At 47.4% G+C, this 23,979-nt stretch overlaps 1 protein-coding gene across 1 annotated transcript in view; it reads left to right on the plus strand.

The window, feature by feature from the left end:
* The window catches only part of OBSCN (obscurin, cytoskeletal calmodulin and titin-interacting RhoGEF), a 655,700-nt gene that overhangs the window by 360,548 nt on the left and 271,173 nt on the right, over positions 1 to 23,979 (plus strand). The window contains exons 70-71 of the mRNA XM_069730488.1: positions 741 to 836; positions 22,694 to 22,912. Of these exons, the coding sequence (XP_069586589.1) occupies positions 741 to 836; positions 22,694 to 22,912 (315 nt within the window). The remainder of the gene's footprint in view (positions 1 to 740; positions 837 to 22,693; positions 22,913 to 23,979) is intronic.

A 23,979-nucleotide genomic window follows, 5' to 3' on the forward strand; every position in this document is an offset into this window, starting at 1 on the left:
CGATTCGTCTGATGCCTCATATATAACAGTCTGATGACAGTGCTGTTCCCTGAAGTCAGCGAGGCACATGATGCCTCCTACATATAACAGTCTGATGATAGCGGTGATCCTCGATGTCAACGAGGCACGAGTCGTCTGATGCCTCATACGTGTAACAGTCTGATGATATTGGGAATCACTGATGTTTGTGAGGCACTAGGCATCTGATGCCTCATATATAACAGTCTGATGGTAACGGTGATCCCCAATATCATCGAGGTACGAAGAGCATGATGCCTCCTAGATATAACAGTCTGATGATAGCAGTGATCCTCGACGTCATCGAGTTATGAGGCATCCGATACCTCATATATAACAGTCTGATGATAGCGGTGATCCTCGACATCAACGAGGCGTGAGGCATTTGATGCCTCATATATAACAGTCTGATGATAACGGTGATCCCCAATGTCATCGAGGTATGAGGCACATGATGCCTCCTACATATAACACTCTGATGATAGAATCACCGATGTTTGTGAGGCACGAGGTGCCTAATATATCCGTAACAAGCAGGACAGTGCAGAGGTGCGGGCGATGTCCCCACCAGGGGCCACTTTACAGATGAGAGGATGTTGTGAGATTTTTCCGGGGGTCTGTGGACTCCCCTGTTGCCTCTGGTCGTCATCCTGCCCTGCCTGGCGCTGTGGGGACACTGCAGAGTACGAGGGCCACACTCACCATCTTGTCTTACTCTGCAGATTTGGAGAAGCTGATTCCTCCAATGTTCCTGGAAAGATTCACAAACAAGAAGGTGCAGAAGGGCGCTAGCATCACCCTGTCCGTGAAAGTGGAGGGTAAGGACCTACTAACGGGGCGCAGAAACACTGCAACAAATCCCCTGCGACATAGTCACATGATAAATATTGAAAAACTGCAGCAGCCACTAGATACATGCTGTGCTTCACTGGCCCAGAGCGCCCCATAGTGGTGGCTGCAGAGTATACAAATACAGGGCAACCAATCTCCAGCCACCTCCAGAGCTGCAATCACTATTCTGCTTGTCAAAGGAGCAGCACTCTGTTGCCTCCAGTCAGCAGGACAATATGCAACTGATCAACGATTGGTGGACGAGGCAACAGCTGCTATTGCTGCTATGCTGATTATTGGGAAACTCGATGATATACACCACCGACTCCAACTATTGGAATACATATATATACCCAGTTCGGTCACCGCCAGCTCCACAATAACGCAAGAAAATTACTATCTGCGACCGCCAATCATTGCTTCACAGGTCGGTTAGACACCTGTTAGGGTGGTTTCACATTTGCATTTTTTTTTTTGCGTTTTTGCTGTAAAAAACGCAAAAAAAGCATGCGTTTTTTCCCCTATATTTAACATTAAAAACGCATGCGTTTTTCTGTATGCGTTGTGTTGCAGAAATGCAACATGTAATATTTTTAGCGGCCTTTTTTTTGCCGCAAAAAAATGCATGCGTTTTTTTGCGGCAAAAAAATGCATTGCTGTCTATGTAAACGCATGCGTTTTTAACCACATGCGTTTGCATGCGTTAAAAACGCATGCGTTTAAAAAAAAAAAAAAAACCACACTGATAAACCACCCCACACCATAAAATTGATACAGGGATCCTACCCCTAACCCCTTTAAGGTTAGGGTTAAGGGGTAGGGTTAGGGGTAGGGTTAGGTTTAGGGGTAGGGTTAGGGGTAGGGTTAGGGTTAGGATCCCTTTAGGGTTAGGGTTAGGATCCCTACCCCTAACCCTACACCTAACCCTAGCTCTTTCTGTTTATAGTGGGTTTTTTACTTTATTTTGATGATTGGCAGCTTTCACACATTTATCTGCATGCGTTTAAAAAACGCAAACGCATGAAAAAACGCATATAAGTGCGTCAAAACGCCACGTTTTTTTCACCACATGCAAAAACGCATGCGTCAAAATAACGCAGCGTTTGCATGCGTTTTTTCACCATGAGTTTTTTTTATAAATGCATGCGTTTTGAAACGCAAGTGTGAAGCCAGCCTTACACGCAGGGTACGGCTTCAGGGTGCGGTTTATAGAGCAAGAGGAACAGAGCTATTACATTTATGTGTTTAATCCGAAATGTAGGCAGGGTTTGTTTTTTCCCCTTTATAAAAATATACAACAGATTTTACAATCTAGCATATACAATTATATAAAATATAAAGCAATAACGATAGAAAATGACCAAACCTGATGTGTCTGAAATGGCTCAGATTTATGGATGGAAGAACTCCAGTGAACCGTGGATCCATCCTACAGAACAATGTGTCTTCCCGGCAATGATGGTAATTGGCACTGGCTTTGTATCTGCACAAGTTACACCCACGCTGGTGACTGATAACAGGCCGGACATCACAGAGATATAGGATGTGTCTTCGTCTTACATTTTGAGATTCCCAACATTTTTCAATACCTTGGATTTGTGGCTGTTAGACAGTCCCTGCGGATGCATGATTTGTGACTGTTAGACTGTCCCTATGGCTGCATGATTTGTGGCTGTTAGACAGTCCCTGCGGATGCAGGATTTGTGGCTGTTAAACAGTCCCTATGGCTGCATGATTTGTAACTGTTAGACAGTCTAGACAGTGTCAGGTCGGCGCCGTTATACTGATTGTCACGATATTGTATGAAGTGTGATATGATTTTGTAGCTTGCCTATTAGACCCATGCTGCGGGCTAACCCCCCCCCCCCTTCCTTCTCTCTCTGTCTCTCTTTCTTTCTATGTGTGTGTGTGTGTGTGTGTGTGTGTGTGTGTGTGTGTGTGTGTGTGTGTGTGTGTGTGTGTGTGTGTGTGCAGCTATTCTTCTCAATTCTCTGCCCTGCCCCCAAGCCCAGGAAGGTTTATTGTTCTTGTAGCGGCCCAAAGCTCCCTCCCTCCACAAGAGATAATTGAAAAATATGTACAAGGTAATTATAAAAATAACATGGATTAAAGAAGAAAGGTAAAACTCACATATCAGGCAAAACCATGCTGCAGGCAGAGCTCCCAAATGTCCCAATGCAGAGTACAGCTCCTCAGACAAAAAAACTCAGACTCAGACAGACTCTGAAGGCTGGGTAAAGTGAAGTCACTTAAATAACCACAGCCTCGTGACATCACTAACAGGGCTGCTTTCCTCAGACCCTCCTATCTCTTCAGTCTTACTAAATTTCACACAAGTTTGTCTAATGCCTGTATCTCCGCTACAGAACATGTCAGAATCATAACACGCAGAGCATTCATCTTGTATTAACATTGGCGTTCTAATGAGACCAAATTTGGGCTTGATGGGATGCATACTTCCAGAGAAATCCATACTCTGTCCTTGTTGGAACTAGAAGCCCGCGCTTACCGTGGCTGATAAATCCGTCGATGGAGATTCACAAACTGGGCTTATTACTTTCCTAGCCTAAACCGTTGGCCCAATATCTCACTTTAATGGAACAAAGGACTTCTTGCCTTTAAAGAAGGAGATCAGACCAGTTTCTGCTGGAGGAAGATTTGAGCCGACACATGCGATCGTAAAAATTCTTTTGGGAGGGGCATGAGGAGTAAGTTGCTCAAAGTCAGAAATTTGCAGCAAGAAGCAATAAAATCTCTTCTACACCCATTGAAAAGAAAAGCTAAACCCTGAAGTAAAGGGGGGTCAATGCCCACCCTATAGGTGCTGGCAATGAGAGACTAAAACTTATATTATTCATTATCCTCACACCTGTGATCAGGATTGTGCTCAGTGATCTACAGACAGTGTCAGGGTGGTGCCGTTATACTGATTACACTGATACCTGTGAACAGAATTGTTCTCAGTGACTACAGGCAGTGTCAGGTCGGTGCCATTATACTGATTACACTGATACCTGTGATCAGCATTGTGCTCAGTGACTACAGGCAGTGTCAGGTCGGTGCCATTATACTGATTACACTGATACCTGTGATCAGGATTGTGCTCAGTGACTACAGACAGTGTCAGGTCGGCGCCGTTTACTGATTACACTGATACCTGGTGATGAAATCCGTCTTGTGGTTGTTGTGTTATCTTTGTTTTCAGTTTAGAATTAATGATATGCTCATGCTTCGGGGTGGGCTGTGGGCGGGACTGTGGCGGGGCTTCATGTGGTGCTTTGATTAGCTATTCATCTTTATGGCTTCTGATAGGTCCCTGATCCCTCACAGACCCTCCCCCTAATTTAGATAGCTGCCATTGTGCAGGCGCTCGCGGTGCCATCTTGGAGAAGGATTTTTTTTTCTTTATGAAGATGACGCTGCCCACACCTGCGCAGGAGCAGCTAACGGATGTCCTCTATGTACACTGATAGTAACTACTGCATAGGCGCAACCGGCGTCATTTTCAAATGGATTTTTTTTTAGGAACTTTAGGATTGCATCAAACAAATATGTATATAATTCATTACACATGCGATCATGCTGCAGCGCCACCGCTGGCACATGTCTGCAGAAGTTTTTTTCAAGATATATATTATATTCATTATGTAAACTAGGGGGCTGGTCTGTGGTGGGATCAGTGACCTATCGGAAGCCATACTGATGAATAGCTAATCAGAGCACCACATGAAGCCCCGCCCACAGGCCGGCCCAGAGCACGAGAATCACAGTACCTGAAAACTACAAATTCAGATTCCACAACAACCACAAGACGGATTTCATCACCACGTATCAGTGTAAAGTTGCCGACCTGACACTGTCTATAGTCACTGAACACAATTCTGCTGTCAGGTTCACTTTAATTACTAATAATAATTAAGGTCTCAAACTTTGGTCAAAGTTACCTGAGCACACAAATTTCAAAGGGTGCCCAAACTTTTGCATCGCCCCATTTTCCATTTGTAATTTTTACAATGTAAAAAGTGACAATATTTTTTTGTGCCTGAAATACAAAGAGAAAGCGTCATCTTTAATTATAACCCTTTTAGAGATCATTTCATCTTCAACTTGCTTTACTTTTCACAATAACAGTAATTTTGACCAGGGGTGCCCAAACTTTTACATGCCACTGTATGTCACAGAGAGAGCAAACTAAGCAAAAAAAGGGTCCACCAGGCATGTCTAGTATTCAAGCACTTAGTGGCGTCAACATACAGTAAATTTTTGTAATCAGTAAAGACCATTACTCTATGCCTAGCCTCCTCCGACCAATGCCTCCATTTATCGAAAGCTCTCTTAACCGCCAAGAGTTCCTGATCGCCTGTCTCATAGCTGGACTCTGCTTGTGAGAATTTCCAAGAAAAAGCACAAGGATGAAAGTAACCGTCTTTCTTCTGTGAAAGAACAGCAGCCATCCCCAGAGAAGATGGAAATCAACCTTGGTTTGACGGAGGACAGGAGTTTTAGAAGAAACTGTCCTGACAGCAGCTAAAGCATCAACAGCCTCAGTAGACCAACAGGTAAAGGCAGTACCCTTCTTGGTCATATCTGTAAGAGATTTGACTATGACTGAGAAGTTCTTAATGAACTTATGATAATTAGCAAATTCTCAGAAACTCTGTAAAGCTCTAAGATTAGTAGGTTGTATCAATCAAGGACGGCCTGTACTTTAACGGGTTCAATCTGAAAACCTTAAGAAGAAACCAAATGACCCAAAAACTGAATCTGCTGCACCTCAAGTTGACACTTCTCTAGCTTGACAAACAAATGATTGTCACGGAGAACCTGAAGCACCTGTCAAACATGCTCCCGAGCGCTCCTCACAAGAACCTAAGTAAATCAAGATTTCATCAAAGTATATCACCTCAAATCTACCAAACAAAGAAGAAAAAATTGAATTTATGACTTTCTAAAACGCTTCTGGAGCATTGGCCAAAATGAACGGCATCACCAAATTTTCAAAGTGACCCTCTCAGGAGTGAGTTCTCCTGTACCACAAAACACATTATCATGGGTTGACACCCCAATCCAGGAAAACCCAGGCCATCATAAGGGGCGGCAAGCACCTCCAAGCCCGATGACAGTCAGTGTCTTCCCAGGGATGAGTACTTCAGGGAACACAAACACAGGGAGGATAAAGGTTCTTTCTGTGCCGGTGTCATTGAGTGCCACAGTGACAGTGGCGTCCACAGTAACCGGTCGCAAGTTTTCGTGGTAACTCCCAACCGTCCCTCCCTACAAAAAGAAAAGCTGCAGTAGGCCCCTAGGCCTGGAATGTGGGGCTCTTTATCTGCCTCTTCGAGCAGTCAAGGCTGATCAGTTCGATGACAGGTATAGCACTGGTGGGAGTCAGATGAAGGACGGGTGCTGGAAGATGGTGCGGGACCTCCTGAAGATCGGCTGCCAGGGGCATTGGTGGTGGTTGTTGGCTTACACCCTTTCCAGCTAGTGGTGCCTGGCATCTGCACGTCAGTTTAGCTTCATAGATATGCGCAATCCATTCTGCCTTAATGGACTTCTTTTGGCTCCTGGTCCATCATGAATTGTTACACCTCCACAGGGCAAAGATTAAGAAACCATCAGGTCCATCAGTTCCTCGAAGGCAGTAGCTGACAATTCTTGGACCCACTGCTGGAAGTTGGTTCTGAGCCCGTCCACTACATTACTGTAGCTGTCATGAGGTCCACTTTGGACGGTACTTCTTTGTCAGGGCCTGTTTGATGACCTCATGGTACCCATCTTGATCTCGAGGGAGAGCGGCCTCGCAGCTCTGACGTTAAGTATCATACTTATTTTATAGCAGGCATTTAGGCAGTGTTTAATTGCTATTGCAGAACGGCGGCACCGTTAAAAGAAAAGTCCTCTTCAGGGCTACGTGCTGTCCTTTCTCTAGTAAAACCACTATTGCCTGCATTGTTGTGAATTCTGTGGTCGAGCTCCCTCCTGTGGTCGTGAGTGGTACTTCGGCTGGTTCTGTCTATGAGCTTCCTCTGGTGGATGTGAGTGGGGCTGCGGCTTCTGAGTTTCCTTCCTCAGGTGACGAGGTTAAGTCGTTAGGTGCTGCTCTATTTAACTCCACCTAGTTCTTTGTTCCTTGCCTCCAGTCAATGTTCCAGTATTGGTCTTGCTCTCTCCTGGATCGTCTTGTGGCCTGTCTGCCCTGCATAAGCTAAGTTCTGCTTGTGTTAATTTTGTTTGCTATTTTTTCTGTCCAGCTTGCTATATTGGTTTTTCTTGCTTGCTGGAAGCTCTGGGACGCAGAGGGAGCACCTCCGTGCCGTTAATCGGTACGGAGGGTCTTTTTGCGCCCTCTGCGTGGTTGTTTGTAGGTTTTTGTGCTGACCGCAAAGCTATCTTTACTATCCTCGGTCTATTCAGTAAGTCGGGCCTCACTTTGCTGAAAGCTATTTCATCTCTGTGTTTGTATTTTCATCTTAACTCACAGTCATTATATGTGGGGGGCTGCCTTTTCCTTTGGGGAATTTCTCTGAGGCAAGGTAGGCTTATTTTTCTATCTTCAGGGCTAGCTAGTTTCTCAGGCTGTGCCCGAGGCGCCTAGGTCTGGTCAGGAGCGCTCCACGGCTACCTCTAGTGTGGTGTGATAGGATTAGGGATTGCGGTCAACAGAGTTCCCACGTCTCAGAGCTCGTCCTATGTTATTAGTAACTATCAGGTCACTTTGTGTGATCTTAACCACCAGGTCCATTGTGTTTCTGAATCACCAGTTCATAACACTGCATTCAGTGTAGGGATAGCTGGTGGAGGAGGGATATTTTTGATTAGAGGCTGTGATGCAGCGGTAGGACCTTACACAGTGAAACGGCAGTGACCCAAGCCAGTTCAAATAAAACGTTCTTTTATTGTGTTGCTTCACACAGTCAATATAGTATCCAGCTTCTTCATACAGTCCATTAGTAATGCATGGCTATATGACGCAGTCAATACACAGGCCGAACTTCCCTCTGTCCAGTTTCCCTGGGTGACCGCACGCCGGCAAAAAGTCTCTGTACTCACTCAGTGCACTGCACCCTTTATCCTCTGGAGTGCAGCCGGGTACACATAAGACAGCCCAAGACGCAGGGTGTCAGTCTCTGTGGTTCCTTTGGCCTCTGCGCTGCTCCACACAGAGAGAGCTCTGCAGACAACTGCCCTGTCTGCTTCCAAGAACACACTGACACCCCTCCCCCACTACTACAGGGCTTTTTAATCAGTCACTGCTTCACTATTCTAATTAGAAGCCACACCTGTGTCTGTAGTACGCCCTCATGGCCTCACTACGCTTCCTTGCACATTCTGGAGAGCGCCCCCTAGCTGTAACAGTGGTCACTGCCTCACATATCCTCCCCCCTGTTCATACCTGTGGGGTTGAACATTTGTTATCCCGTAAGGGCGAAAGCCAGGGCATCGGTATGCCCCCCTGACATCCCCGCTCACTACATTAAGAAACTAAAGTAGGGACCGGAACCATCGCTCATAGCACGCATCCCTCCCCTTTGCGTTTCTCCTCCATATTTCATTACGGGACCACCCACCCCGATCTCCATTGCAGAAGCCAAACCCTCTTTTCTGATTAACCCCAAATTTGGGCCAGTTTTGGGTGGTCTTTACTTTGTTTACTTCAGGTTCACTAACCCCACGGGTCATCTTGTCACCTAAGTATCTGCTTTCAGGCCCCTGGTACCGCTTCCTCTGTACCCTTACCTGTGCCTCAGTGACTATATCGCGCTGAAACGCCACGGACCGCGCTGGCAACTCTGAGCATATATCTGTCCTATACCACACCCGAACCGGAGCCTCCCGACACTGCGGTCTAGCGAGCGCTCTATCTAATTTACCCTGACCCCCGGCCCCATCCTTGACCGGTGCCAGCGGGTTCCTCGTGCGCACGTCCCCAGTCGCCTCTGCGATCGTACACTCTCGGCTCTTCTCATACCTGCATCTTTTATATCTGCGTCTCCGAATGAGACCCTGGATCTGAGCTGTCCCAACCTTCCCAGGGAACACCTCCAGCTCAGGGTTCAATGGGGTCCCCACAACCTCTACTGCCACAACCTCTAGAGGGAGCCTATCGGGATTACCCTCTGTCCTTAGGTTGGCGACCCCTATGGCAGGTATTTCAACATCTTTGGGATCTGCACCCGGTATAACTTTTTCCATGAGAGGGTTTACCCTGGTCTCCCACAGGGACCAAAACAGGGGAAAATCTCTTCCCAACACAGTCCCATAGGGAAGGGTCTTTGCCACTCCCACCACATGTCTAATGTCTCCACATGGTGTAGAAACATTAACCTCCGCGGTCGGGTACTCCCGGATTTCCCCATGGATACCCATCACCTTCACTTTCTGTCCGTTGGTGTTGTCCACAGCAACAAGGGAACGATGGACCAAAGTCACTTTACTCCCCGTGTCCAGGAGAGTTCGGCACCCATTCACAAGTACCTGGCACAGCTTTGGTTCGCCGCCACCTGTGCCCCTAGTGCTGATACAGACAGGCCGGGCACACAGACTCCTGACCAGTGTTCCCACAGTTCACGGGCTTAGATGTTACTGAATAGTTACTAGCCCCATGCCCGGGCAACATGACTTAGGCCATGTTCACACTTTGCAGTTTTTACCGCGGAACCGCGGCGATTTTGCAGCTGCGGGTCCGCTGCAGTTTCCATTGCGTTTACAGTAACCTGTAAACCCTATGGAAACCGCAAACCGCTGTGCACATGCTGCGGGAAAAACCGCGCGGGAACACAGCGGTTTACAACCCGCAGCATGTCACTTCTTTGTGCAGACTCGCGGCGGTTCTGCACCCATAGGAATGCATTGATCCGCTTACTTCCCGCATGGGGCTGTGCCCACCATGCGGGAAGTAAGCGGATAATGTGCGGGTGGTACCTGGGTTGGAGGAGAGGAGACTCTCCTCCAGGCCCCGGGAACCATATTTGTGTAAAAAAAAAAAAGAATTAAAATAAAAAATAATGATATACTCACCTCTCAGCGCTGCACGCGGCCGTCCGGTCTCAGGTTTGCTATGCGACCAGGACCTGCGATGACGTCGCGGTCACATGACCGTGACGTCACTAAGGTCCTTCTCGCACAGCATCTTTGGAACCGGACCGCCGCCTGCAGCGCCGAGGAGATCGGGACGTCAGAGGGTGAGTATATCATTATATTATTATTTTTAACATTACTATTGATGCTGCATATTGCTGCATATGCGGCATCAATAGTAGGGGTAAATCTCGCAGCGGAACCCGCAGGACAAACCGCGATAAATCTGCAGGGATAACCGCAGCGGGTTTGCCCTGCAGATTTATCAAATCCGCTGCGGGAAAACCCGCAGGGACCCGACGCTATGTGTGAACATAGAATTGATTGAGCGGTATAAGGCTATCAGCAGTTCCAGGTGGCCTAGGTCCCTCAGCCCGACCCAACGCTGCATGGCGGCCTGCAGAGCCTTCGCCATCCGATCAGCCACGATTCTCTCCATCATCTCATACGGACAACAGAACTCAGGCTGCAGCCATTCCTCCACCAATTGCAACAAGTCACTTGCTTGAGACCTGGCAGACCGAGTCTCTACATAGGACCACTGGTCCACCCAATGATCGCCCCTTACCTTTGGGGTCTCTTCAGGCCTCTGCTGCTCACCCCTCACATTAGAGGTCTCCACTTTGCTAGCTCCCTCTGCATTGTCTCCTGCTGCCGCTGCCGCTGCCGCTGCTGCTGCAAAATCTCTTGCTGGGAATGTTGAAACTGCAGCGTCTCTTGTTGAAGCCTTTGCTGACTGAGCACTACCTGCTCCAAAAGTTCCTCCATTTTTCCAGCTGGCTTAAACTGTAGCGTTGCAGGCTTAATCACTGACATGCAGCGCGCTCTGGGTATGCCTCAGTTCACATGGCCGCATTCTTTCCACCATATGTGATGCAGCGGTAGGACCCTATACTGTGAAACGGCAGTGACCCAAGCAAGTTCAAACAAAACATTATTTTATTGTGTTGCTTCACACAGTCAATAATAATAATTATAATAATAATTTTTATTTATATAGCGCCAACATATTCCGCAGCGCTTTACAAATTATAGAGGGGACTTGTACAGACAATAGACATTACAGCATAACAGAAATACAGTTCAAAACAGATACCAGGAGGAGTGAGGGCCCTGCTGCTCGCAAGCTACAAACTATGGGGAAAAGGGGAGACACGAGAGGAGGATGGTAACAATTGCTTTAGTTATTCGGTCCGGCCATAGTGTAAGGCTCGGGTGTTCATGTAAAGCTGCATGAACCAGTTATCAGCCTAAGTATGTAGCAGTACAGACACAGAGGGCTAATAACTGCATAAAGTGAATTAGAACATGATGCGAGGAACCTGATTGGCCTATTTATAAAAAAAAAAAAAAAAAAAACACACAGGGATCGTTAGGTTAATGCATTGAGGCGGTAGGCCAGTCTGAACAAATGAGTTTTTAGGGCACGCTTAAAACTGTGGGGATTGGGGATTAATCGTATTAACCTAGGTAGTGCATTCCAAAGAATCGGCGCAGCACGTGTAAAGTCTTGGAGACGGGAGTGGGAGGTTCTGATTATTGAGGATGCTAACCTGAGGTCATTAGCGGAGCGGAGGGCACGGGTAGGGTGGTAGACTGATACCAGGGAGGAGATATAGGGTGGTGCTGAGCCATGGAGTGCTTTGTGGATAAGGGTAGTAGTTTTGTACTGGATTCTGGAGTGGATGGGTAACCAGTGTAATGACTGGCACAAGGTAGAGGCATCGGTGTAACGGTTGGTGAGGAATATGATCCTGGCTGCAGCATTCAGGACAGATTGGAGCGGGGAGAGTTTGGTAAGAGGGAGGCCGATTAGTAGAGAGTTACAATAGTCCAGACGAGAATGAATAAGTGAAACAGTAAGAGTTTTTGCAGAGTCGAAAGTAAGAAGTCAATATAGTATCCAGCTTCTTCATACAGTCCATTAATAGTGCATGGCTATATGACGCAGTCAATACACAGGCCAAACTTCCCTCTGTCCAGTTTCCCTGGGTGACCGCACGCCGGTCACAAGTCTCTGTACTCACTCAGTGCACTGCACTCTTTATCCTCTGGAGTGCAGCCAGGTACACATAAGACGCAGGGTGTCAGTCTCTCTGGTTCCTTTAGCCTCTGTGCTGCTCCACACAGAGAGCTCTGCAGACAACTGCCCTGTCTGCTTCCAAGAACACACTGACACCCCTCCCCCACTACTACAGGGCTTTTTAATCAGTCACTGCTTCACTATTCTAATTACAGCCACACCTGTGTCTGCAGTACGCACTCATGGCCTCACTACGCTTCCATGCACATTCTGGAGAGCACATACAGTGCCCCCTAGCTGTAACAGGGGTCACTGCCTCACAAGGCATATAGGCAGGGTTTATTGCTTTACAATCCTTCTGTAGGTATACTGCTGCTGAAACCTAAAAACAAGCATCCTTTTCAGGGCTATATATTTTCCTTTCTCTATTAATACTGGAACGTTTGCAGGCATACAGTTGGGAAAATAAGTACCGTATTTGATGCACTGCAGATTTTGCAAGTTTTCCCACCTACAAAGAATGGAGAGATCTGTAACATTTATGGTAGGTACATTTCACCTGAGAGAGACACAATCTGAAAACAAAATCCAGAAAATAACTTTGTATGATTTTTACATAATTTGCATGAAATAAGTGTTTAATACAATAGAAAATCAGAACTTAATATTTGGTCCAAAAACCTTTGTTTGCAATTCCAGAGGTCAGACGTTGCCTGTAGTTCTAGACCAGGTTTGCACACACTGCAGCAGGGATTTTGGCCCCCTCCTCCACAGAGATCTTCTCCAGATCTTTCAGGTTTCGGGGCTGTCGTTGGGCAACATTCAGTTTCAGCTCCCTCCAAAGATTTTCTATTGGGTTCAGGTCTGGCGACTTGTTAGGCCACTCTAGGACCTTGAAATGTTTCTTACAGAGTCACTCCTTAGTTGCCCTGTATGTGTGTTTTGGGTCATTATCATGCTGGAAGACCCAGCCATGACCCTTCTTCAATGTTTTTACTGAGGGAAGGAGGTTGTTGGCCAAAATCTCGCGATACATGACCCCATCCATCCTCTCTTCAAGACAGTGCAGTTGTCCTGTCCCATTTGCAGAAAAGCACGCCCAAAAGTATAATGTTTCCCCCACCTTGCTTCACAGTTGGTATGGTGATCTTGGGGTTGTACTCATTCTTCTTCTTCCTCTAAACATGGCAAGTGGAGTTGATGCCAAAAAGCTCTATTTTTGTCTTATCTGAGCACGTGACCTTTTTCCATGCTTCCTCTGGATCATCTAGATGGTCATTTGCAAACTTCAAACCGGCCTGGACATGTGATGGTGTGAACATGGGGACCTTGCCTGCCTTGCAGGATTTTTATTCATGACAACGTAGTGTGTTATTAATAGTAATATTTGACACTGTGGTCCCAGCTCTCTTCAGGTTACTGACCAGGTCCTCCCGTGTAGTTCTGGGCTGATTCCTGACCTTTCTCAGAATCATCCTTACCCCACGAGGCAAGGCGGGATCTTGCATGGGGCCCCATACCAAGGAAGATTGACAGCCATCTTGCATTTCTTTAATTTTCTAATAATTGCGCACACAGTTGCTGGTTTCTCAACAAGCTACTTGTCTATTGTCCTGTACCCCATCCCAGCCTTGTGTACGTCTACAATTTTTTTTGTCCGTGGTGTCCTTAGACAGCTCTTTGGTCTTGGCCATGGTGGAGAGTTTGGAGTGTGGTTGAGTGTCTGGACAGGTGTCTGTTATACAGTTAATGAGTTCAAACCGGTGCAATTAGTACAGGTAATGAGTGCAGAACAGGAGGCTTCTTAAACAAAAACTAACAGGTCAGAGAACCAGAATTCTTGCCGCTTGGTCAGTGATCAAATACTTATTTCTTGCAATGAAATGCAATTATTTAAAATCATACAATTTGATCGTCTGGTTTTTATTTTTAGATTTTGTCTCTCACAGGTAAAGTGTACCTATGATAAAAATTACAGACCTCTCCATTATTTGAAGGTGAGAAAACTTTCAAAATCATCAGTGTGTCAAATACTTATTTTCCTCACTGCATATTGTATACCTAATTTAAAATGTGCAAGGTGTGCAGTAAGGGACAGGGAAGTGAACGTTCTGCTGATAGAGCATGCTGAGGCCGTGGGCCAGGGGAAACTATGCGTGTTACAGGAGCACAAGAAACTCGCTCATCCACAAGACCCAGCTTCAGGTGGCACGGGACACCACTCTTAAAGCCACAACAGAGCGAACAGGTGGTCGGTTGGATAGCATGCAATGCTTCTAGTATTTTTACCAGCACCACCCTGTCTTCCACACGGTCCAGTCTCATTAGCCAAGAGTCTGACCCACACAATCCTCACCCTGGTCTTCCTTCCTTCCACCACGGCGAGTCTCAGATGACAAGTGATCCCACACTCGGATACTCCAAGGAGCTCTATACATTTCCATCTATTGATTCTGGCCTCTTACCCTGTACGTTTCAAGAGGGACATGAGGAGATCGTGTGTTCAATATTTGAGCAGCCACAGTCAGAAAAGACGATGGTGGGGAATGTCAATTAGTGTTTCAAGAGTTATGTGATGATGAGACACAGTGGTCAACAAGTGATGTTCAGTCAAAAAGTCAGGAGGACCAGAGTGTGGAAGTGGAAGAAGAGGTGATAGACAATGAAGTCACTGACCCAACAAGGGAAAGTGCCATGCAGAGCAAGGACAGAAGCGCAGAGCGGAAGGGATTCGCAGCACTGCAACAACAGGCAGACGTAGTGTGGTGGTCAGAGGGAGTAGGCGGGTTACTGTTCCCCAGAGTACCTTCACACGGCAAGTTCCCAGGCCAAGGGTTAGGCGTTACCCAGTCTGGAACTTTTTTAAATAAAGTGAGGTCGACCAAAAAATGGTCATTTGCAACCTGTGCTGTTCCAAGATCAGCAGGGGCTTGACCACTATCAGCCTGTACGCCACCACCATGATCAGGCACATGTCGTCGAAGTACCTGACTAGGTGGGCCGAATGCTTGGGCCCACAATCAGTGTGTTTGTGTTTAACACCACTGCCTTTTCCCCTTTGCTATGTGCTTGCCAATCCCCTCTCCAGAACACAGGCATGGATGCTTCCTGCAATGCACCTGTTGTTGCACATTGACAAGCACCATCAGCCACCTTGTCCAATTACTTGTTCCAGAGCAGTGTTCAGCTGTCCCTATCGCAGGCCTTGGAATGCAAGCATAAATATCCAAATACCCATCGGCAAGCTCAAACACTAAATGGGCACATTGCCAGACTGCTTGCCCTGGAAATGTTGTTTAAACTTGTGGACAATGAGGCTTTCTGCAACCTCATGGCCGCACCCATCCCGAGGTATTCGGTCCCCAGCTGTGAGTATTTTTGTGTGCCACCCCTGCCTTACACACAACATGTGTCCCATAACATCACCGATGCCATGACCAACTCAGTTACTGGGAAGGTCCACTTAATGACCGAAACGTGGACAAGCGCTTGTGGCCAGGGACGCTACATTTCCCTGAAAGCACACTGGGTGAACCTTGTGGAGGCCAGGACCAAGCAGCACCCTGGGACAGCATACGTGCTAACAATGCCGAGGATTATGGTTCCTAATTCCATCAGGGGTTCCTGCACCCCTTCCTCCTCATCCTCCATTTTCGAATCGTCATCTCAGAACACTTCATCCATATCAGTCGCAAGCTGGAAGCACTGCAGCACTGCCTCAGTCAAGCGGCAACAGGCTCTGCTGAAACTAATTTGTTTAGGTGGCAAACAGCACACCGAAGCAGAGTTGTGAAAGGTATAACGGACAAGACAGATCTATGGTTCTAGCTGCTGAACCTACAACCAGGCATGGTCGTGTGTGGTAATGGCCATAACCAGGTGGCGGCTTTGAAGCTTGTCAACCTTGCACACGTACCATGCCTGGCCCACATGCTCAACATGGTAGTTCAACAGCTTCTGAAAACCTATCCAGGATTAACTGAGCTACTTGTGATTGTATGCCACATGTGTGCCAATTTGTGCATGTCAACTACAGCTGCCGCCGGTCTGTCAGTGCTGCAGTAGTGCTTGCAAGTGCCAGCTCACCAACTGGTGTGCGACATGACCTCGCTATGGAACTCCACATTGCACATGTTGGTAGGCTTTATGAGCATCAGAGGGCAGTAGTTTGATACCAGCTATAACAGTATTTTGGTCATACTCCACACATAACAGCTGATGAGAGGGCATTAATGTCTAACATCTGTGAGGATTTACAAAACTCTGAGTAATCAATCAAGATGGTGAGCAGCGACACCGCCATAATCAGCATGACTTTCCCACTTTTGTGTCTACTCAAACTTTCTCTGCTCACAATAAAAGAGGAAGCTTTGCATGTGGACCAGGTGGAGATGGAGGAAGAAAGTACACAGGGTGATAATGCCCAGCCTCACCTCATCTTGATCCCATCGGTTCAGAATAGATGGCCTGAAGAAGAGGAGAAGGAAAGGGAGGAGGACGAGATGGAGAGTCGTCCGCCTGGTGGAAACAGGGAAGTCTTACATGTTGCGAGTCTCGCATACATGGCAGAATTTGTCTTGCTGATTTTCGCACGACCCTCGCATCACATGCATTTTGGTCACCACTGATTACTGGATATTCACCCTTTTCAACTGAAGCTACAAGGAGAACTTTCCATCTCTTTCCTGTCACGGAGAGGGTTAGTAAAATGGTGCAATGCCAAAAAGCTCTAGTAGAACAATTACTGTAGTACAAAAATTTCCATCTGACAATGCTGGTGCGGCAGCCCCCAACGTAAGGGCAATGGGGTACTCGGTACCGGGTCCTTCAGTTCCTTCCTCGAGGATGTCACGGTGGCCCGACCCGGACCATGGCCCTATGAGGGGCGCCCAATTAAAGGTGTAGTTTGTACGGTGTTCGTGACGCCACCTGTGGTATTCGGTCAGGATGACCGACGCTGCTTAGGGGTCCGCTGGGGTAATGTTATGGCAGCTAGATGGTATACCTTCCGACAGGTGAAGTGTTTCCCCAGAGCTTCCCTTGAGTGTAGATGGTGATGATGTGAGGCGCAGTTAATAACGAGGACACAAAGAGTGCAGTCTCTTTACCTTTACTGAAGGCTTTTGCATCCACAGTCCAGAGTGCAGGTTCACAGGGTAGGCAGGGTCCGGCCGGTCTGATGACACTTCCAGAGTCCCCTTATCCAGGTGGAAGTCAGTAGCCTTCCTCTAGCGCATGTGTGTTGTAGTACCCCCCTGCTGAGCAACTCAGTGAGGTCCTCACAACTTTTGTAGATGTTATCTCTTCTCTCTGTCCCCCAGATGGATAGGACAAACCCGTATGACAGTAGTGGCCTGAGGCTATTTTATAGGGACCCTAGTGTCGCCCCTCCTCCACGTTGCCACCTTGTCTGCTTAAGTTCTTAGGTCGGACAGCAAACTTGGAATTGACTGCCCTGCCGGTCTTTGAAGTAAAGCATTACTCCCTCGGTGCTCCAGCCACCGGTCCGCGCTCCAGAAAGAGGCAGCTCTCGCAGGACAGAACTCCTTCTGGTTTTCTATACTCCTTTGCCGTGACTTCGTTTCTCACTCCCTACGAACACACTTCGCTTTGTGTCCTTTCTAGGGATACTACCGCAATGTAGTGCAGGCGCAGCTCCGTGTCCTTCTATCTTGCTGAGCCTTCAACGTCCTTTCCTTTTCCTCTGTCTGCTTGACAGGTATCTCCTGGGCCGAGCCCAGGAAGCTCCTCTCCTCTCACTCCTTCTCTCTCCTTCTCCTCCCAGCTTCTGACTGACTTTCTAACCAACCCACCAGTTTTACCCATCTGTGAGGAGTGGCCTAGTAGATAGAAACCTTAGCTCCCCCTGGTGACCTGGAGTGTGAAGTGTGCTGTGGGTCTTGTGATACCTGGCAGGGTGGACTCCTTTGGTGCCATCAGACGTAACATCACTCCCCCTGGTGCAAGAGCGCCATTACTGCAACGACCAGGACTCTGGGGTGCTGCACTGGCCTCAGAGGTCATAGTTCTTTGGGCAACCAAGGAGGAGAGATGAGGGAGACACACATTAGGTCCAACAGTGGCAGGAGAACACTATGAAAGCTCTGGGACAGTTTCTTTAAACCCTTCCAGCTCCCAGGCCCTGTTGTGCAGGGTAGTCTGACAAGGAAAAGTTTTGGAAAATGGTGAAGGAGTACCTAGTCGATCGTACTAGGACCTCCAAGCTGGACACTGGCCATGAATGGTCGCTCTATGCTTGGAGGTGCAGGTCTGCTCTGCCGTTAGCATTTTGACAGAGCGGGTTTTTAGTGGCAACGGGGGCATAATGACCGATAGGCACATCCGCCTGTCAATTGAAAATGCTGACAGGCTGACTCTTATCAAAATGAACAAGGGCTTAATTGGCCAAGATTTCTCAACTCCACCGGAAGACGGCAATGAAACATAAAGCCAATTCAAATGTTCCTTTTTTTGGTGTATTTCCATACACCCCTTCCGACCCAATAAAGAGTTTTCGGCCCAGGTTTTTTCTTTTCCTTTTTGTCCACCATATGAACAGGGTCATCACGTGGCACTTACTCATAAGTTTGAGGGTAAACAGGCGGCTCTCGATCATAATTTTTAGAGGGTAAACGGGCATCCCCCACTCAAATTTTCAAAGGGTCATCATGCGACCCTCGCTCTTAATTTTTACAGGATGTTTATGAGTCCTACCTCTATAATTCTCTTACATGTATACCCCCAGTTGTAAATGTTTTTCAGTCCTTGCAATTATTGAATAGTAACATAGTAACATAGTAACATAGTTAGTAAGGCCGAAAAAAGATATTTGTCCATCCAGTTCAGCCTATATTCCATCATAATAAATCCCCAGATCTACGTCCTTCTACAGAACCTAATAATTGTATGATACAATATTGTTCTGCTCCAGGAAGACATCCAGGCCTCTCTTGAACCCCTCGACTGAGTTCGCCATCACCACCTCCTCAGGCAAGCAATTCCAGATTCTCACCGCCCTAACAGTAAAGAATCCTCTTCTATGTTGGTGGAAAAACCTTCTATCCTCCAGACGCAAAGAATGCCCCCTTGTGCTCGTCACCTTCCTTGGTATAAACAGATCCTCAGCGAGATATTTGCATTGTCCCCTTATATACTTATACATGGTTATTAGATCGCCCCTCAGTCGTCTTTTTTCTAGACTAAATAATCCTAATTTCGCTAATCTATCTGGGTATTGTAGTTCTCCAATCCCCTTTATTAATTTTGTGGCCCTCCTTTGTACTCTCTCTAGTTCCATTATATCCTTCCTGAGCACCGGTGCCCAAAACTGGACACAGTACTCCATGTGCGGTCTAACTAGGGATTTGTACAGAGGCAGTATAATGCTCTCATCATGTGTATCCAGACCTCTTTTAATGCACCCCATGATCCTGTTTGCCTTGGCAGCTGCTGCCTGGCACTGGCTGCTCCAGGTAAGTTTATCATTAACTAGGATCCCCAAGTCCTTCTCCCTGTCAGATTTACCCAGTGGTTTCCCGTTCAGTGTGTAATGGTGATATTGATTCCTTCTTCCCATGTGTACAACCTTACATTTATCATTGTTAAACCTCATCTGCCACCTTTCATAGGCTTTACCAGTCTACGAGTCCCACTCCTTAAAAATGGGAAAAGTGTTTTCTGAGACCGTCCTCTACGTCTCTTCGGGGGTATATTGCAGTGCCTCCTTCTAATTTTTGGCAGCCCTTGCACTTCGTGCATAGGCTTCCTGAGTCTAGGAGTCCCACTACCTAACAATTTGATCAGAATGTGTCCAAAGAACAGAACAGTTCTTGCATTGTCCGCATAGGCTTAGTGAGTCTTGGAGTCGCTCTTTTATAAATTAAGCAGGATGTGTCTGACCATGTCACACAGCACAGCCCAGATAAGGCAGTAAAATGTTAAAATGACATTTACTGGTGACTACTGGTGGGTGCAGTTTTATTTTCCCTCTGTGTCTTCTACTGTAGTCATAGGCAGCGGGGAAATACGGTGAGAGATGGCCGGCTATTAAGGCCATTAAGAGATGGAGGAGGCGGGTTTTTCTTCTCTTCTTAATTTTGCCTGATATACAAGTCATTATACAGGTAAGAAGGTTTCCTAACATTTTTTTCCTGTAAAATCCATTTTTTCTTAAGTTTTGTATATTTCATTGTCAGTCTGTAAAAGTGGAGTAACACTGACAACATTGTTCCCAGCAGCGACCTGGGAGTCAGAAATGTGCCCAGCCGTCTTCCCTATGGTGTTCCCTTTCCATTTCAGTGATTTTCCTGCCCATCCCCCCAGCCCTCCTGTTAGGGTTTCTTGGAAAAATGCTTGAGTTTCCCATTGATTTCCATTATGGACGCTACCCGAGTGTCCAACCTGCTTAATTCGAGATCCGAGCACTGAAGCATTTTAGTGCTCGCTTATCACTAGCTGCCACCACCAATCACTTTATAGGCCAATTGGACGGCTGTTCCAGGTAGCGTATGGCTTCAGGGGTGCGGTTTACAGAGCAAGAGGAGGGAAGTTATTACATTTCATTTATTTAACCCCTTCACCCTCGGGCCATTTTCCGTTTTTGTGTTTGTTTTCTGCTCACCTTCTTCCCAGAGCCATAACTTTAATATTTTTCTGGCAGTATGGCCGAGTGAGGGCTTGTTTTTTGCAGGACGACTTGCTCTTTCGAATGACTCCATTGGTTATACCATATAGTGTACTGGAAAATGGGAAAGAAATTCCAAGTTTGGTGAAATTTAAAAAACAAGGTTCATGTCATGATCCATTCCAGGGTTTATTAGTGTCTGCCCTTCTTTAAGGATGGATCATGTCAAGGGTTAACTGTGCTATGCCCCATTCTGGGTTCAGGTTTGCTATTTAGCTCCCATGAATCTTGCTGGCAGTGTCAGCTATAGTTCTGCCTTCGGCGTGTTAACCTGACCCTGCTGGTAGCTCTTGATTTGCCCTGCTGTGTACCCTGACTTGTCCTGTGTCTGTTACCTCCCTCTGTCTGCCCTTTTTCCCACTGTTTCTCTGTTTATCTGCTTGATTCTCCGGTTCTGATCCCCTGGCTTGGTTTTTCACATTGTTGCTGCTTGTCCCTTTTGTACCGTATATTGCCCGTTCTGGTTTACTGATCTCTGGCTACGTTCTGACTATCCATCTGTCTTATCCTATAATACTGTTGTGCTATCTCGTGTTTTTTGACTTGGCTTGCCTGACCACTCTCTCGCCACTTGGTGGCATCTGTTCTGCTGTCCTGTGTGTGCAGTCTCACTTTCCTCTCAAGCTCCCCCCGGTGGAGGTTGCGCTGTACTGCACTGCAGCAGCCTGACAGTGCAATTTCACAATTGTTTTTGTTTGAATTTTACCTTGTTCACTGAATGCTAAAACTGACTTGCCATTATGATTCCGCAGGTCATTACACGTTTGCAGATACCAAACATGTATAGGTTATTTTTTATTTAAGTGGTGGAAAAAAAAATCTGCAAAAAAAAGGCACCATTTTCCGAGAACTGCAACGTCACCATTTTTTGGGATCTTGGGCCAGGTGGGGGCTTATTTTTTGCATGCCAAGCTGACATTTTTATCAATACCATTTTGGGATAGATATGATGTATTGACTGTCTGTTATTGCATTTTATTGCAATGTTGTGGCGACCAAAAAATGTAATTCTGGAGTTTTGAATTTTTTTTTTCGTTACGCCGTTTACCGATCGGGTTAATTCTTTTTATAATTTGATAGATCGGGCGATTCCGAAAGCGGAGATACCAAATATCTGTATTTTTGATATTGTTTTATTTTGAATGGGTCATAAGAGGGTGATCTGAACTTTTAGTTTTTAAAAAGAAATTCAAAATTTGTTTTATACTTTCTACTGTCTTCAGTAGTGTCCATGGGAGACTAGGAGCTGCGCTCATCTGAGCCCCTGTGTTACACATAGTGCTGCTCTGTGTAGCAGAAATGCTCATAGCAGATCAGCTATGACAACCACAGCGGACTCCTGCAGACCCTGGGTTGTCATGCCAACTCACCAGCGCCCAGCGATCATGTGACAGGGGCGCTGATGGGCGTAATTTGTGACGTGCTTCCAGCACGTACATGCTAAATGCCGCTGTCAGAGAGTGACAGCGGCATCTAACATGTTAACAGCCGTGGCTGGATCAGGTTCCTCCCGCGGCTGTTAGAGGCACATGTCAGCTGATGAAATTAGCTGACATGTGCAGGAAAAGATGCGGGCTCAGCACCAGAGCCACATCAAGGGGGGAGACAGAACATGCGTCTTATATTTACGGCACATGTCGTGAAGGGGTTAATCCAGAAAGATAGGCAGTGTTTATAAAAATATACAAAAGATGTTACAAAGGGAGCAAAACAATACAGCTATATAAAATAAAAAGGAATAACAAAAGAAAAGTGTTAAACCTGGGTCACAGAAATGGCACAGATTTGTTTCTTATCCTCCAGTCACCTCCAGAGCTTCAGTCACTATTCAGTTGTTTCAGCATGTCTTATTCTCCGACTAGAGGATAAGATGTGATGTAACAGCAGAATAGTGACTGCAGCTCTGGAGGTGACTGGAGGATAAGACATGATGTAACAGCAGAATAGTGACTGCAGCTCTGGAGGTGACTAGAGAATAAGACACAATGTAACAGCAGAATGGTGACTGCAGCTCTGGAGGTGACTGGAGGATGTCATAATGTGGTTTGTGTATTCAGGGTCCCCGACTCCATCGATCACTTGGTTGAAGGAAGAATCCCCGGAGGACGTTCTCTGGATTAAGCCGGAGACTCCGGGTTACAAGATGGCCAGCTCCAATCTTCACCACAGCCTCATCCTCCTGGACGTGGGCACCGAGTTCTCTGGGACCTACACCTGCATCGCCACCAATAAAGTGGGGCAGTCCATCTGCAGTGCCAGTGTCCAGGTCCTAGAGGGTAAATGTGCAAGGGGAAGGTGCCAGCACTGGGGGGAGGGGCAAGTCACTGGAGGAGGGGAAAGTTCCAGCCACTGGGGGGACGGGAAGGTGCATATCACTTGGGTGTAACACTAACCCTAACTCTAAGTCACTAGGGGGAAGAGGAAGGTGCCAGTCACTAGGGGGAATTGGAAGGTGCCAGTCACCAGGAGGTGGGGAAGGTGCCAGTCACTAGGGGGAAGAGGAAGGTGCCAGTCACCAGGGGGAGGGGAAGGTGCCAGTCACTAGGGGGAAGAGGAAGGTGCCAGTCACCAGGAGGTGGGGAAGGTGCTAGTCACTGGGGGAAGAGGAAGGTGCCAGTCACCAGGGGGAGGGGAAGGTGCCAGTCACTAGGGGGAAGAGGAAGGTGCCAGTCACCAGGAGGTGGGGAAGGTGCCAGTCACTGGGGGAATGGGGTAGGGAAAGGTGCCAGTCACTGGGTGAAGAGGAAGGTGTCAGTCACCAGGAGGTGGGGAAGGTGCCAATCATTGGGGGAAGGGGAAGGTGCCAGTCACTAGGGGGAAGAGGAAGGTGCCAGTCACCAGGAGGTGGTGAAGGTGCCAGTCACTAAGGGGAATGGGGTAGGGAAAGGTGCCAGTCACTGGGGGAAGAGGAAGGTGTCAGTCACCAGGATGTGGGGAAGGTACCAGTCACTGGGGGAAGGGGAAGGTGCCAGTCACTAGGGGGAAGAGGAAGGTGCCTGTCACCAGAAGGTGGGGAAGGTACCAGTCACTGGGGGAAGGGGAAGGTGTCGGTCACTGGGGGAGGGGGAAGGTGCCAGTCAATAGGGGGAGGGGGAAGGTGCCAGTCACTAGGGGGAAGAGGAAGGTGCCAGTCACCAGGAGGTGGTGAAGGTGCCAGTCACTAAGGGGAATGGGGTAGGGAAAGGTGCCAGTCACTGGGGGAAGAGGAAGGTGTCAGTCACCAGGATGTGGGGAAGGTACCAGTCACTGGGGGAAGGGGAAGGTGCCAGTCACTAGGGGGAAGAGGAAGGTGCCTGTCACCAGAAGGTGGGGAAGGTACCAGTCACTGGGGGAAGGGGAAGGT

The sequence above is a fragment of the Ranitomeya imitator genome, chromosome 6 (genome assembly GCF_032444005.1).
Source record: "Ranitomeya imitator isolate aRanImi1 chromosome 6, aRanImi1.pri, whole genome shotgun sequence".
In the NCBI taxonomy this organism is placed as follows: Eukaryota; Metazoa; Chordata; class Amphibia; order Anura; family Dendrobatidae; genus Ranitomeya; species Ranitomeya imitator.